The 14,044-nt window shown below is 37.7% G+C and overlaps 1 protein-coding gene across 1 annotated transcript; it reads left to right on the top strand.

The window, feature by feature from the left end:
- The first annotated feature begins 3,186 nt into the window (after positions 1-3,186).
- LOC149783439 (uncharacterized) lies at positions 3,187-5,486 on the top strand. Its single transcript, XM_089932841.1, has 2 exons — positions 3,187-4,611; positions 5,418-5,486. The coding sequence occupies exons 1-2, from the start codon at positions 3,187-3,189 to the stop codon at positions 5,484-5,486; spliced, it is 1,494 nt and encodes a 497-aa protein (XP_089788967.1).
- The last annotated feature ends 8,558 nt before the right edge of the window (positions 5,487-14,044 follow it).

The following is a 14,044-nucleotide window of genomic DNA, read 5'->3' as shown; positions in this document are numbered from 1 at the left end:
GTTTTGTTTGCGGCCATTGCTTTCTTACAGTTTTTCATTTATTTGTTCAATGTCATCATCGATGGAATCGATGTTTGATGAAGAGGATCATTTACCACTTTATCTTCAGTCAACTGCATCGTAAGTAGTATGTTGCAATATTTTTTCTAACTGACAATCATCGTATTTAAGTTTTATTTATGTGAGTTAATTTCATAAAATATCCGAAAGCTCCATCCTTTTTCAATTTGGTGGACCTTTGAAAGATTGTAATTACTACTGTTGTTCAATTCAAGATGCTACACGTTTACTAGTGCTTCTTATGTGTTCTCATTGTTTCTTTTCATTGCTATTGAAGTAACATCAAATAATAGTAATTTACTGGCATTTCAGAGTACAAGGTCATTTATTTCGTTCATAATTTGTCTTTAAAATGCGTTGTAAAAGTGTCAACATGTCGTCATCACGTGATAACAATAACGGTACTACTTAAACATGGCATCTCTTTGAACATTCAAAACCAAGTAAATAAAAGTCACCGACAGACGCTAATTATTGTATCAATAAAATAACTGATGGTCACTTACAGGTGTTAACCAGTTCTCACTAGGAGTAACTGTATGTGATTAATTGTCACTAATCGTTTATAATAACCATCAATTGACAGTAGCTCTTACTTCATTTATAGGGGCCCCGATTGGTCGACTGGTCTAGAGCGCTCTCCGTTATGAATCACTGCAATCTCACCTTTCTGACACCAACGCGAGAGAGTTAGGGAAAGCGAAAAAGAGAGCATAGTATCATATTACACAACAAATGTAAAAACGTTCTCGATTGCTCTAAAAGTATTGTTTGCTCTTTGGGGATTGTATCGTGCGCATAAAGACCGAATTCATTCATTCGTGTCAGCGGTAAATAATCTTTTTATCACCAGTTAAAATAACCTGGAGCATCTCGAGGTACACGTGCTATTTTCCGCTCAGACAACATATTGAGTCGTACCGCGACCAAATTACTAGGTGCAATGCTGAATTTTTAAACGGAAAACCTCTCTATAAGCGAAATCTTTAACGGTGACTTATGTTTATTTTTCCATTCAAGATAAACTTAGTTTCTTTTATTTGTGGCAATTTGAAGGAAAGAAAGTTGAGGCATATTTATGAATCAGTGTTTCACGAAGCCTCGCGATTATCTTTCGCTACCGACATACATAGCAATGAAAAGTTAAACAAATTTATCTTGAGACAAACCTTTAATGTGTTTGATGTATATGCGTAGACACTGTACAACACATGTTTAAACGTAGAAGGATACCCATGGAGCAAATAATAAGATCGATGCATCTGAAGAAAAAATATTGTTAGTTTCCTTTGACAGCATACATTTTACTTTAAATTTTCTGCTTTCTACGTTTGCACTGATCCGTTCGCCCTCATGTACTGAAAGAGAAAATTATATACGGCATTTTTTTCGAGAAAAATATATGATTTACAAATACAAATTCTTCCATTATAACATATGTTTCTTGCAATAGTGTGAATAACAATCATCTATTGTAGGTACATCATTCTATTTACATCGTGTCTGCCTCCGACACACCTTTATGCTACTTTGATGCACTTTTTCATATAAAATACGAACGGCACTATAACAAGGACGTAATCCTGAACTTCAGGAAAAAGAAAACCCAAGGTACCCGTATGAACTCAGGTCACATTTATTACTTCTGGATGAATAACAAAGAATTTTGTCCCAGTGTATTTGTAGAGCATGTTTTATTCTCTCTGCTTGGTGTGATAACTGACTTCGATACATGCTATTTAATTAAACGCAATTGTCTAGTTTTAGAAGCATTGATGGCTGCCTCGATGTAAAATCTGTGTCTAGGATTCGGCTAACGTGGGTATGTGAGAAAGCTCGCCTGTAGCTTCTCGTGGGTCAGTGGTTATTCCCGGAGTTTTCCCGGGTTTTTACTCCACCATTATTACTGGCCGCCATGCATAGCCTATCGTGTGCTGAAATATGGCGTAAACCCCACAACAACAACAACAACAATAACAATAATGTAAAATCTGTGACCCATTGGATTTGTTTTTTATTCTTTCTTTTTTTCTTGTTAAACTGTCAATCTCTCCAAACATACCGAATAAACAATGACATGAACTTCCCTATCAATTCATATTTGAAGCTGACAGTTCCGGTGGCCTAGTGGTTAAAACGTCCACCTCGGATGTGGGAGGTCATGGGTCCAAAGCCCGGCCGAGTCGTATCATAGAATGATGACAAATGGTACTAATAGCTGCCTCGCAAACCGCTCATCATTAAGAGGTTAGTGTTAGAACTGGTAGGCCGAGTGGCAGGATAATGTGACTGGGTGGGATATCATTCTATATGTCTGCGGCATGATGCACCACTGCTAAACATCACTATAAACTGTCACAATGCAGATATCGTAGCGATATGATCGACACATTGTTAAAGCTACATTAAAATTCCAAAAACACAGAGACACACAATGACACTTGAAGGTAATTTAGATTAACATATGATTTAGTAGGATTTGAACTCACTGGTTCGCTATGGATAAGAACGGTAGGGACTAAATATCTTCACTTATAACCTTACATATGGGATAGAATATTGGCAGGAAAACTCAGAACACATTATTTTTGAAGAGTCGGCACTTACCAATCGAGCACGCCAATGCCTAATAGTTAAATAATATTAAATAATAACAATGTTATTCAAAATGAGAAAATTTAGAGGTTTTCCTATCCGAGGTATCTAATGGATTAATTTTAATGATGGCTGCTGCTAAAATAGAAACTGAAGATGGGCCTTGTTTGGAACAGTTCAACATAACCAGACAGATGCCGTAGTCACACTCGCTTTGTGAGAAGTGTTTACAATGTAACATAACAATTGAAACTGCCGAGCATAAAACATTGAGATTTGTTCAGTGTCCAGCATGTATAAATTAGGTAAGTCCGCCCATTAAAGACATATCGACAGGTGAATGGGCAACTTTGTTTCCTACTAAAACAATTTTTGTTTTACAGAAAAGTAGATCGTTTGTGTCTCGCTTGTAATATTGAGGATGGCGTTGCCGCGGCTGAAGGGCGATGTGTAGTATGCAAGGAGGGCTTGTGTGGAGGTTGTTTTGAAAGTACATAGAACACAATAATTGGTGATAGTACCACCTTTATTATGGAAGACTTAGAACGTAACCCAGAAAATGTGATGAAACTTGCAGAATGTGATACATGCTCGGATCATCAAGGAGAAGATATGAAGTACTATTGCGAAGATCACAACGTCTCCTGTTGTGGAGCATGTATCTTCGAGGGCCACACAAGCTGTGGCAAAGTGATAGACTTAAAAAAAGAACTCCCTGTTCAGCTATATAACAGCAAGCCAGATGAAATAATTACAGATATGAAGAAAATTGAGATTCATTTTATGAAATTTATGGAGATGAATGAGTCCTGTGTTGATACTATTGGGACCCAGATTAACAGATTGACGGACCAGATCAGGGAAGTAAGAACGAAAATCAATGCCATTCTGGACGAGATAGAAAAACAAGTGAAGGCTGAGGGAAGCAAAATTTACAGAGAGGTGGCAATAAAGAAACGGGACGAAAATCAACAGTGTTTGATGTTAATTCATGATGTGAGAAGTTCTCAAATTGTCCTTGAAGCAGTATATAAACTTGGGAGCTGTTTACAAAAATATCTGACAGCGGAAAAGATGAGGTCGCAGTTACGTTCCTATAACAGTCTGGTTGTAGAAAAGTACGAGAAGACTGAGACTTTAAAATTAATTGTGGAATTCTCTCCTAAAATACAATCCATTTTGTCTGTCTCTGTGTCTGAAGTGGTTAAAGTTGAGTCTATAGCCGGCTCAAACATTCTTCCCTTGAAAGGTTATCGGAGGCAAACACAAAATTGTCAGGTAGATGTAGTTGATGTTATTGATATTAAAACCCCTAATGCTGTTGTACCACGGTATATTGATGTTACATTTCTCACTGGAGACAGATTGATGCTTGCTGATCATGACAATAACCAATGCATCCTACTAAGTTCTTCCTATGAGTTTATCGCAAGTCATACACTAACAGATGGTCCTTGGAACGTCTGTGCTCTGGATGACCAGGAGGTGGCAGTATCGTTGATTCATCAGAATACAATCCTGATCCTGTCAGTGGAGGATGATGTCATCAATCCCGTTATAATGATGCCAACCAAGTACAGTTGTAATGGAATAGCAGCTGCTGGGAAGGGGGAGATGGTAGTGAACTGGTACTGTGGTAATTACAAGAGTGAATGGAGTTTGATTAACACGAGAGGAGAGGTGAAGTACTCACACCAGTATGACTGTCCATTCAGTGCATGTAGTATATATAACTGCGTAGCTCTGAATAACGCGAAAACACGAGTGTATATCAGCGCAGATCTTATGGATTCACTTCTCTGTTTTGACATGGATGGCAAGAAGTTGTTTACCTACAAGCCTGTCAATCTTGCATACCCCAGGGGAGTCGATGTGGACCGATATGACATTATCTATCTTATTGGACAATCATCTAACAACATTCATCAGCTGTCCCCGAATGGGTCTGTCCTACAGGTAATAACGTCAGGAGTGCCGTTATGTCCCTGTGCGATTTGCATTCACCAAAGTAAGGATGTGCTAGCGGTTACGAATTTAGCAGATAAAGCAAAACTCCACATTTATCAGCTGACATAAACTATAATCGATGGACATTTTAGTACTTATTTCTTGCAAAGTTACATCAGATCTATGAAAACAAGATGCAAATATATGTTCCTTGTTAAAACAGTCCATTTTAATATTAAAATAAATATTCAGTACATTTTTATTGTTGCTTACGTGCTACGTTATATACATTCAAACCATACACAAACGGAATTTGGTGAGGTACAAAACAGATTTAAAATGTAGATTCTGAGCCCATGGTTTTTATCTAAAACATTGTTGCACTTACTTCCCTTTGATTGACGTTAAGAGTGTATATTATTAAAATATAGATTTCAGTATTCCTGAGTATTATTTCTTTAGATTGCTTCGTCTGTTTGACTCGGTGGTAGCTACTGGCCTTAACTATAGGGATGAGATTTGTTTTTATTTTAACGATTCCAATGACATTGAAATAATTTGTTTGTCATTTTGTACATTTATTCTTGGTACATCTATGTTTATTCCATATGAATTTGTAAATAAGGAATTAGGAACAATTAGTATGTAGAGTATTAAGATATAGACATATATTTTAAATATGGGCTAAGAATTCTAGATATGCCAAAAAACATATATATCAAACGATATTACAGTTATAATTGTCCTGTGCATCCAATCAAGTGAAGAACATTTGAATAAAAATGTGTAGATCAAATTTGCTTAATTTTTGCCAGAAGATTTGTCTCCAATACATAAGTCAGAAAGGTGAAGCACTCATAGAAGCATTGATAGGGTATGATTGATAATGACCCTGAAGGGTCATACATGTCTTTGGCGATAGCCAAGAAGTATAGAGACAAGTCCAAACTTAAACCGGAATTACGTATTCGAACTAGTTGAGTTAAGCAACAGTAAGGATGACAGCACATAAAAAGAACAATAAAAGGAAAGGCACTTTTTTTTAAACTAACAAGAATGGAAAAAATGTTCCTAAAAGAAACACACAGAAGCCAAGCACACACGATCGATAAGAACATAAATATCAAATTGATATAATATGAAAAAGATGTTTACACTGATAAAATGTTTTCGACTGAGAATACATCTTTTGGATAATTATGATTTTGTGAGCACTTGTTTCTTTTCCTCTATTACGCATGCATGTTATGATCAATCCTGTGCAATACAGATATGGAATAAAACAAGATTTTTTTTTGTGTGCCTAAATGGTATACTTTGTTCTGAGCTCATTTCGAAGAGCGTCAGTTTCATAATAAAAGGATCGCAGTTTTTTCGATACCACATCTTGCACAAGACTGCTGCTTCATTAATTTGTTGCGAGAGATGCTCTGTTATGATTTCCTCGCCAAAGATGTTCATCAAAAGCTTAAGGTTAATGTCCGGATTTCCACAGAACACGAATCACACTCGCCCATTTTATATATTGTTCGGCATATTTCTGTCTCTAAAATAGTGCACGTTACACAAACATCTCAGCCGTCGAAAACAATAGTCATTAGCTGCGTGACCAGTTTCGAAACGTGACACAACCCCCCCCCCAAAAAAAAAAAACACGAAAAATTGGGGTTCAGTTATACACACATGACATTACTGACTCACATTAAAATCCTAATATGACCAAAGTTTGATATTGACTGAAGGCTTGGTTGATAGAATAGAAACCTAATTCATTTAAGTGATTGCATATAAAACGTCCATGGCCTAATGGTTAGAGCGTCAGCCTCGGATGCGGGAGGTCGCGCGTTGGAATCCCGTCCGAGTCATATCAAAGACGAACAAAAATGGTACTAACAGCCACCTCGCTAGGTGCTCAGCATTATGGGGTTAGTGTTAGGACTGGTCGGCATGGTGTCAGGATAAAGTGATTGGGTGGGACATCATGCTACATGTCAGCGGAATGATGCCTATTGGTGGACATCACAATAAACTGCCACAATGCTGACATCGTAGCGATATGACTAAAACATTGCTAAAGCTATGTTAAAGAATCCTTACCCAAAATCAAAACGTCCACGACTCCTATGTGGCAGTTTACACTTTATTAAACTTAGGGTATATATCGGTAAGGGGCCTTATATGGTAATTTTCCTTGTTTGAACCTCGCTGATCACTGGAAACCGATATAGCTTCAAAAGCTAATGATATACGAGCTGAAAACTTGAACACACATGCACAATTTCATTATTTAAAACTTCAAATCATCTTCTGTTCACATCTTCCAATTAAATTTTGACCTTAAAATTGACCAATTAATTTTCACACATTCGTATGCAGGAGAAATTTAATAGCGTTAACTTTCTTTTAGCAATTTGTTTTTCTCTTTAAGTCGATGGTGCTGACTCGCGGGTCACTAAGTCAGTATACAATGCTTTATCACCATTTTAAAATATGGCTTCGCCAAGGTTTTGCACCGTTAAAGAAATGTACATAATTTTGGACTCAGTACTTTGCCCGTGCCAGTGGCCTTCCACACGTTCCACGCTCTCCTAGTCAAAACATTACATAGTAGTGAACATCACCAAATGCCAGAGTTTTAGACTGTTTGCATTGTATGAGAAAAAATTTGAACACACCGTGGCAAAAATATAAATGTTTCTCTCAGCATTTCGTCCTAATGCAACGATCTACTCAGAGGTCAATGGAAAACATACACAGCAACAAACATTCACGGAAATGAGATAACTGTAGAACAATAAATACTTTGGCACAGAAAGAAAACTAAGTTAACTAATGGAAGGGAAATAACTACATTATTTAAGAAGGAATTTATCTTTAAGGTAAACGGCAAACAGTATATGAAGAAAGCTAGGGTTTGGGGTTTATGTCGCAATATTTTAGCTAAATGCATATATATGACGGCGCCAATTGGTGCAAAAGGTAAGCTCATGTTTCAACCTGTAAACTCTTTACATACAATAAGGTTCAAACGGCACTGTTTTCAACCGAATATTTGCCATGTTTCTCATGAAAGCAATATTTGTAGTTGTCGTGCAGAGGTTTAATGGTGGTGCTGGTTGTAAATGAGAAAATAACCCTCAAAGTAAGGCTAGATGGACAACGAAGAACAGACAAGGAAATCCATCGAGTATGCTTCCTACTACTCATTGTCCATCGTCATTATAGAAGTAGGCGACGGTCCGTGGCAAACCATGGACGAATTTGATCACCTGCTGTCAAAGAAGAGATTTGACAACATTTAATTGATCAATTTTCAAGAGATAATGTCAACATCCAATAATCCGCATGCTACTTTCACACTCAATACTCTCATGGAAATACTGGACCAGTACAAAGCTATCAGGGGTTTGAGACTGATGAACAAGTAGAAGGGCTTACATAATGCGTTCCATATTTGCATTCCCTGTGTTGTTTCGGGAAACTTGATGCCTTGATGTAATAATGTGAAAACCAGTCATCTAAGTGACTTATACAAACTCGGTATGCAATTATTTGTTTTCAACTGCTTGGTCTCATTCATTATCACGGTTCCACGCATATCAGGCCCGTTCCGGTAGCTTTGTAGTAAGAGCGTCCGTCTCGGATGAGGGAGGTCGCGGCTATGAGCCCCGACCGAGTCATACCAAAGACTAATGCAAATGGTACTAACAGCTGCCTCGCTTGGCGCTCAGCATTAAGAGGTTAATGTTAGAACTGGTCGGCTAGGTGTCAGGATAATGTGAATGGGTTGGACATCGGTCTACATGTCTGTCACATGATCTCCCAGTGCTAAACATCACTATAAACTGCCACACTATATATATTTGGACATAATTGTTTAGTAAAAGTAGTAAGATTGAAAATGTCTCTAAATTGTATTAAAAGTAATTTTTGATTAAATGATTTTGAAATTAATTTTCTATTAAAATACATTGAGATTAAATCCAGTTTTTTCGGTATTACAATTATATAACATTTAATAAAGATTGCGCCCTTATGAGCAAAAGGCAAAAATCTATATACATTTCCCTTGTATTATAAATCAGGAAAACAAACTTCACTCGGTAAGTTATGTAGATAGGTGAACTAGAAAAAATCCAAATTAATCTTTATAAATGGTTATTGAGTAGGCGTGGCAGAATTGTCTATCTAAAGACGTACATAGACATAGACGATAGTCTATAAGAAACTATGAAGCCTCACTTTGAGATACTGGCGAACCACAAAAACTAGACGTATAAACATATTTGGCTTTGTCCTAAGAAACTGATATAAAAAGCGTCAATCCACAGATACTCTAGTTCTTTAGTCCTAAACTCAAAGAGGCTTGCGTCGTTACAGCATCCCGTAGCTCCGCTTGCCAAATTCCCCAAGATGTAGACGTATTTACACCATTATGAGTGTCACCCTCTTTCAAGAGAGGCCGGAACTCTTTTCTTCTCTCTCTCTCTCTCTCTCTCTCTCTCTCTCTCTCTCTCACACACACACACCATGGCAAAGACATTTCTTAACTTTTGATTAATTTCTTCTAATAGCAAGAAATGAGAAGAAGGTTATGATACAAAATCCTCTTTTTCATAACATATATCGTAGCGAGATGACTGAAACAGTGTCAAAGCTACGTTATAAATCAAAATCACACACGCACACACACACACACACACTCCAGGCATGTCGCGGAACATTCTGTGCAAGAAAACAAACGTCCTGGAGTATCATCCGCAATATTGTGTTGAAAATAAACAAATAAATAAAAGACTCCTGTTCGTTTTCATTCAATTCAAAACGATAAATAAAATATGTATTGATTTTTTTTCCAGTACGTGTTGTCTCTGAGATTTTACAAACGTCACAAAATATTGATGATGAATTAAATAAATAATCATTAATATTTACTATAATGGCTTTAGTAACTGCCATACTTTATATTTTAAAATAAATTACGAATTGTGCCATTGTGGTATATTTAGAAACGATTCTTTACAGCGTTCTACCGTGCTAAGACATAGCAGTTGGAGACAATTTTCTTCCAAAGACAGCAACCACGCTAACATACCATCCTTCCTGAAATCTCGCATTTAACTGTGATGGTCGTTTATTTTGTGTTTTATTTTATCGGGTATACCAGCCTACGCATGAAATGCAATCTGCTTCAATATAATATCGTATAGCACGTGATGATAGGATCTAACTAACTTTATTTCGTGCTAATTTACTTCACATTCATTAAAATCTATACATATGTTCATACATATTCCTATTGTCTAATTCTCGATTTTATAAAGTGCAAATGATCGTGCTTTTTCGAACTAGCCTAATACATGGACATTCTCGATACCTTTGCTATTTAGTGTCTTGTATCCTCGTCTGTGATTGGTTTTCTTGCTGTACAACCCGGACATAAACCTTCCATATACTACATAAACCTTCCATATACTACATAAACCTTCCATATACTACATAACGGTTGATATTCAACAGTAAGACGTACTACTGTAGCTCGAAGTAACTACGTCATACTGTAATAATTAAAGTAGTAGAAAAGGTACTGACTCAAACATTTTTTGATGGCTTGAGGACTCTGACATTGTTCATGTTCGTGGTGGTATTGGTTGTGGACAACGTGTCGGTAGTGGTGGTGGAAGGTGGCTACCGGTTGTAATAATGAGTAATTAATTCTCTGAAAAAATGTAATGAGTAGGCATATAATCTCATGTTTTTAATTATGAAAAAAAAACAACACACCAGAAACAAAACAGATTCGAAAACAAAACGATCAAACAGACCCCCAACACCCATTAAACAACAAGAACATAAAAAACAAACTAGTGACAACACAAAAATAAGAATAAAATATCTCATACTTATTTAATTACGTTATTCTTATAATGGGAACTGTATGCCAAGAAATATCAGAGGTTTCGAACTCTACTGCAAAATGAGTTTATTTAGCTACAGGGCAGTTTTTATTGATTCGGGTTCTCTCACTGGTTAGCAAAATGTGGTTATCATGTGAGTGTGATGGCACGGGCATCTGCTCCGGCGCTATTAGATCACATATTGAAGCGACAATATCATGGGCATACATTTTTGTTAAGCCAAATACGAAATAATTCCTCACATTATCTCCGTCTCCGAGCTCTGTGAGAATTAATTCCTGAATGCATATCTAGAGCATCAGCATGCAGGCTGGGCAAACTATCAGTTAGGTGAATTAGAGAATCCAATTAGAGAATCCAATTAGAGAACAAGACAAAAGCGGACATACCATGTCTAGAATAGTAAATCGAGGCCTCTAACGTTTCCGGAGGCTCATAGACTCCCGTGCTGTCTCCCCCGTTGTTATAGATGATCGGCGAATGATCGGTGGTAGATCGGCACAGGGATCGCGCTGGGTTTCGCCAATCACGCAAATCGCGATTTTTTTCCTTATATGCGACAAAATGTACAATCTGGCATCTGTTTTTGAAGACAACATTTGCGGTTGTTAGTAATTATATATAGAGCTTTGGGCTTTGAATGGAGAAAGTCAAGGGCACCACGAACGGAAGCTGCAAAATTGGATATACATTTGCATTGGAAACTATTTTTACTAGATCCCCGGGAGCATTGCCCGCTGAATGTTCATCTAGCAGCGTTATGTTTGGACAGTTAGCCATCAGCCTGCTGATATAAAATGTGTCCGTGGCGACCTTAACAGCGTTCTTTGGAAATCGGTCGATCATCAATAGCAGGTTTATTGACGCATAAGCCAGCATTGAGGATCTTATATGAGAAAGTCGCTGAGAATCACCATCACGGTAGCTGCTAATAGTACCCAGTTGGGATTTTTGTGGCCAGTAATGTGTATAGCCTGTGTGTTCCTTGATTAATATCATCTTTGTTGAGATTTTGGACCAAGACTTGGAAATGCCAGTCAAGGGGTTATATTATTTGTCTCTCCACGAGGCTATGAAGTGTATAGGCCTAGTCTCTGTGCATGGATCAGTGTTGTTTGTCATGGTTCATTCCACACAGCATTGAGAAATTTATCATATCTTTAGCACCGTCAATATTCAGGTCTGCATCTTTTAATGTACCTAATATTATATAGCTTGTTCCACACGAAGTATTTAAAACTTGTTGGGTAGCTTTAGCTATATTTAATGACGCATTTAATGACGCTGACCTGACAATGTGCTGAGTTACGTCTGCATATAGGATACACTTGACCATGTCGTGTGAAACTATATATAGCAAAATACCAAAATAGCTCGACATCGTGTGCGTATGTGTGTGTCTCTCGAGAAATGTTTTGTATGGTGTGTTCTCAAAGAGGGATTGACCTTAAGTTAGTATGTTTTTGTTATATATTTGTTGGTGTTAATTTTTCTTTTCTAAACAACTACTTCAGGCCACAGGAGACTGACGTTTTATCAATAAGTACGACGAAATCTCTGACAACATGAAATCAAATAGTACCGATAAGGTGATTTTCTTTCTTTAAAAGTAGTTCTGAGCGCGTTGATAGCTTTACTGACACGAATGGTCTGAGATGACTTGACTGAGTTAAGGAAAGTAAGATTAGCAAAACAGCTAGATTTCTCTGTCGCATGGAAAAGAAAACAATATATTAGCATACAAATATATCTCAGTAGCACTAGTGGCGCCAGCCATATTTATTCTTCTTGCAGTGATTTATGGGATTTATCTCTTGATTGGGTTTGTTGAAATGACGGCAACGATGACAGGATGAATATTTGCCACCAATTCGAATGATTAGATTTCAGCAAATCCAGTTAAATCAAAATCTATATGCAGCTTGCAGTTTATCAAAATTCGAGTCATCGAGTGTTTCGTATGTCAAAATCTTTAAAAATGCCTTCTGCATTCACCCATTTCAAGAATGCTTCTGGGATAACACGCAACCATATCAACCGATATGATATCGCGGTAATCGTATTTAGTATTTCAGAGACCTCTGTGTCCATATTCGACACACGAGCGTTGCATATCCTCAAGAAAGTATCGATGAGTTCGTCGCCACAAATGTTGCTGCCGACAGAAGTGAGCATGGGCAGATGAGATTGTAAAATAATTAATTAGCAGTTATGTTACTAGATCTGTTTCGGCGGTCTATTTTAATGCAACCTTGGTCATCTGCTCATGAAGAGGTTCAATACAAACAAATTCACCAGACGGTATCATGGATTGATCATATCCGTCATTGTTGTGGATTGCATGCAACTCGACTTGCGAACAGTTTTACGGTTTCAGTCCGCTCTCTCTGGTTACCATTTCGACACAGAATTGCGCTTACTGATATTATTTATGCACTCAAGATTATTACCGCAGTACTATTTAACTGATTTTTCTCGTGGAAATATTATTATAATCGGCGTCCATGCGTGAGCATTATAATCAAGGATTACTATCGGAGAACCCCTATATTGATGCCTCGCTGTGTACAAGATCTTGTCGGTAAATTTTGTGACTGTTATTGGGAATTTCAATTTCTTTTCCAGCTCAGCAATATCGCTTATCGATGCTCCGCGCTCTCTTGCGTCCCCCCCCCCGCCCACTTGTCTATTTTTGCGCCGTAAATCTGTAAGACCATTTCCTCGTAACGCGTTCGTCAAGTGCTCTGTGATTCTCTCGACTACACAGTTGAAAATAACGTTGGACTTTGGGGTGCTAGCATTGATATCGGGTTCATTAAGCGGATAAATCGCACAGACAACTGCGGTCCTAGGGTATAAGCGCTCGTAGTAGGGTTTATCAATACAATTCAGCATCCGTGACATATAATTCCTATCTAACACGACACTACTTTGGCTACGTTGTGAGTCACGAAGAGTCACGCTTATCACTGATAATCCAAGTTACGTCACTGTAAGCATTGCCATTGACTTCGCCGGTAGTGAAAACGTCACTGGTGGCAACGACGCGTTCTATTTTGGAAAATGTATCTTTGTCCGTAGATTGCCAGCCATCCGGTTAAATAATCGATGAGTGTCGCCTCTCGTTGAACGTTCATCGTATCATCGATAAAAATATCATCTTGCTTTATTATGAATGTTGACTACAGATGAAATGCATCATTGCCCATGAACTCGTTCTTGGCCTTGCTTATGTGACTGAGTAATCGATGTGTTACTCGTATATCGATCTGGCGCTTCCTCAATCTGTCAAGTGCGGTAGTTTAAGGCCAAAGCCATGTGTGAAATGTAGAATTGGTGTAAGGGGCCAAACACAGTTTTGTGTAGCGAGCGGTGGCAGAAAATATAGAGTGCTGAAACGGTATTATGATATAACAATGATCTCCCGGCTACTAGTGGTAAGATCGCTGGTTATCCGGATGCTAGCAGTAGCCTTGGTCCAATAAAGGACGTTAGAGACTATCTCAGTATATTTTCTAAGTAAG

The sequence above is a fragment of the Sinohyriopsis cumingii genome, chromosome 14, assembly GCF_028554795.1.
Source record: "Sinohyriopsis cumingii isolate HCF-2022 chromosome 14, ASM2855479v2, whole genome shotgun sequence".
NCBI classification, from domain to species: domain Eukaryota; kingdom Metazoa; phylum Mollusca; class Bivalvia; order Unionida; family Unionidae; genus Sinohyriopsis; species Sinohyriopsis cumingii.
The sequence above is the reverse complement of the archived record's forward strand: the minus strand, read 5'-3'. Positions and strand labels throughout refer to the sequence as shown.

What these genes read in the sequence shown, in the direction of transcription:
- LOC149783439 (XM_089932841.1), top strand. Translation starts at nt 3,187, where the DNA reads ATGGAAGACTTAGAACGTAACCCAGAAAATGTGATGAAACTTGCAGAA. An exon ending in CGAATGGGTCTGTCCTACAG is followed by an intron (nt 4,612 to 5,417) that starts GTAATAACGTCA and finishes AATTTTTGCCAG; the next exon opens with AAGATTTGTCTCCAATACAT.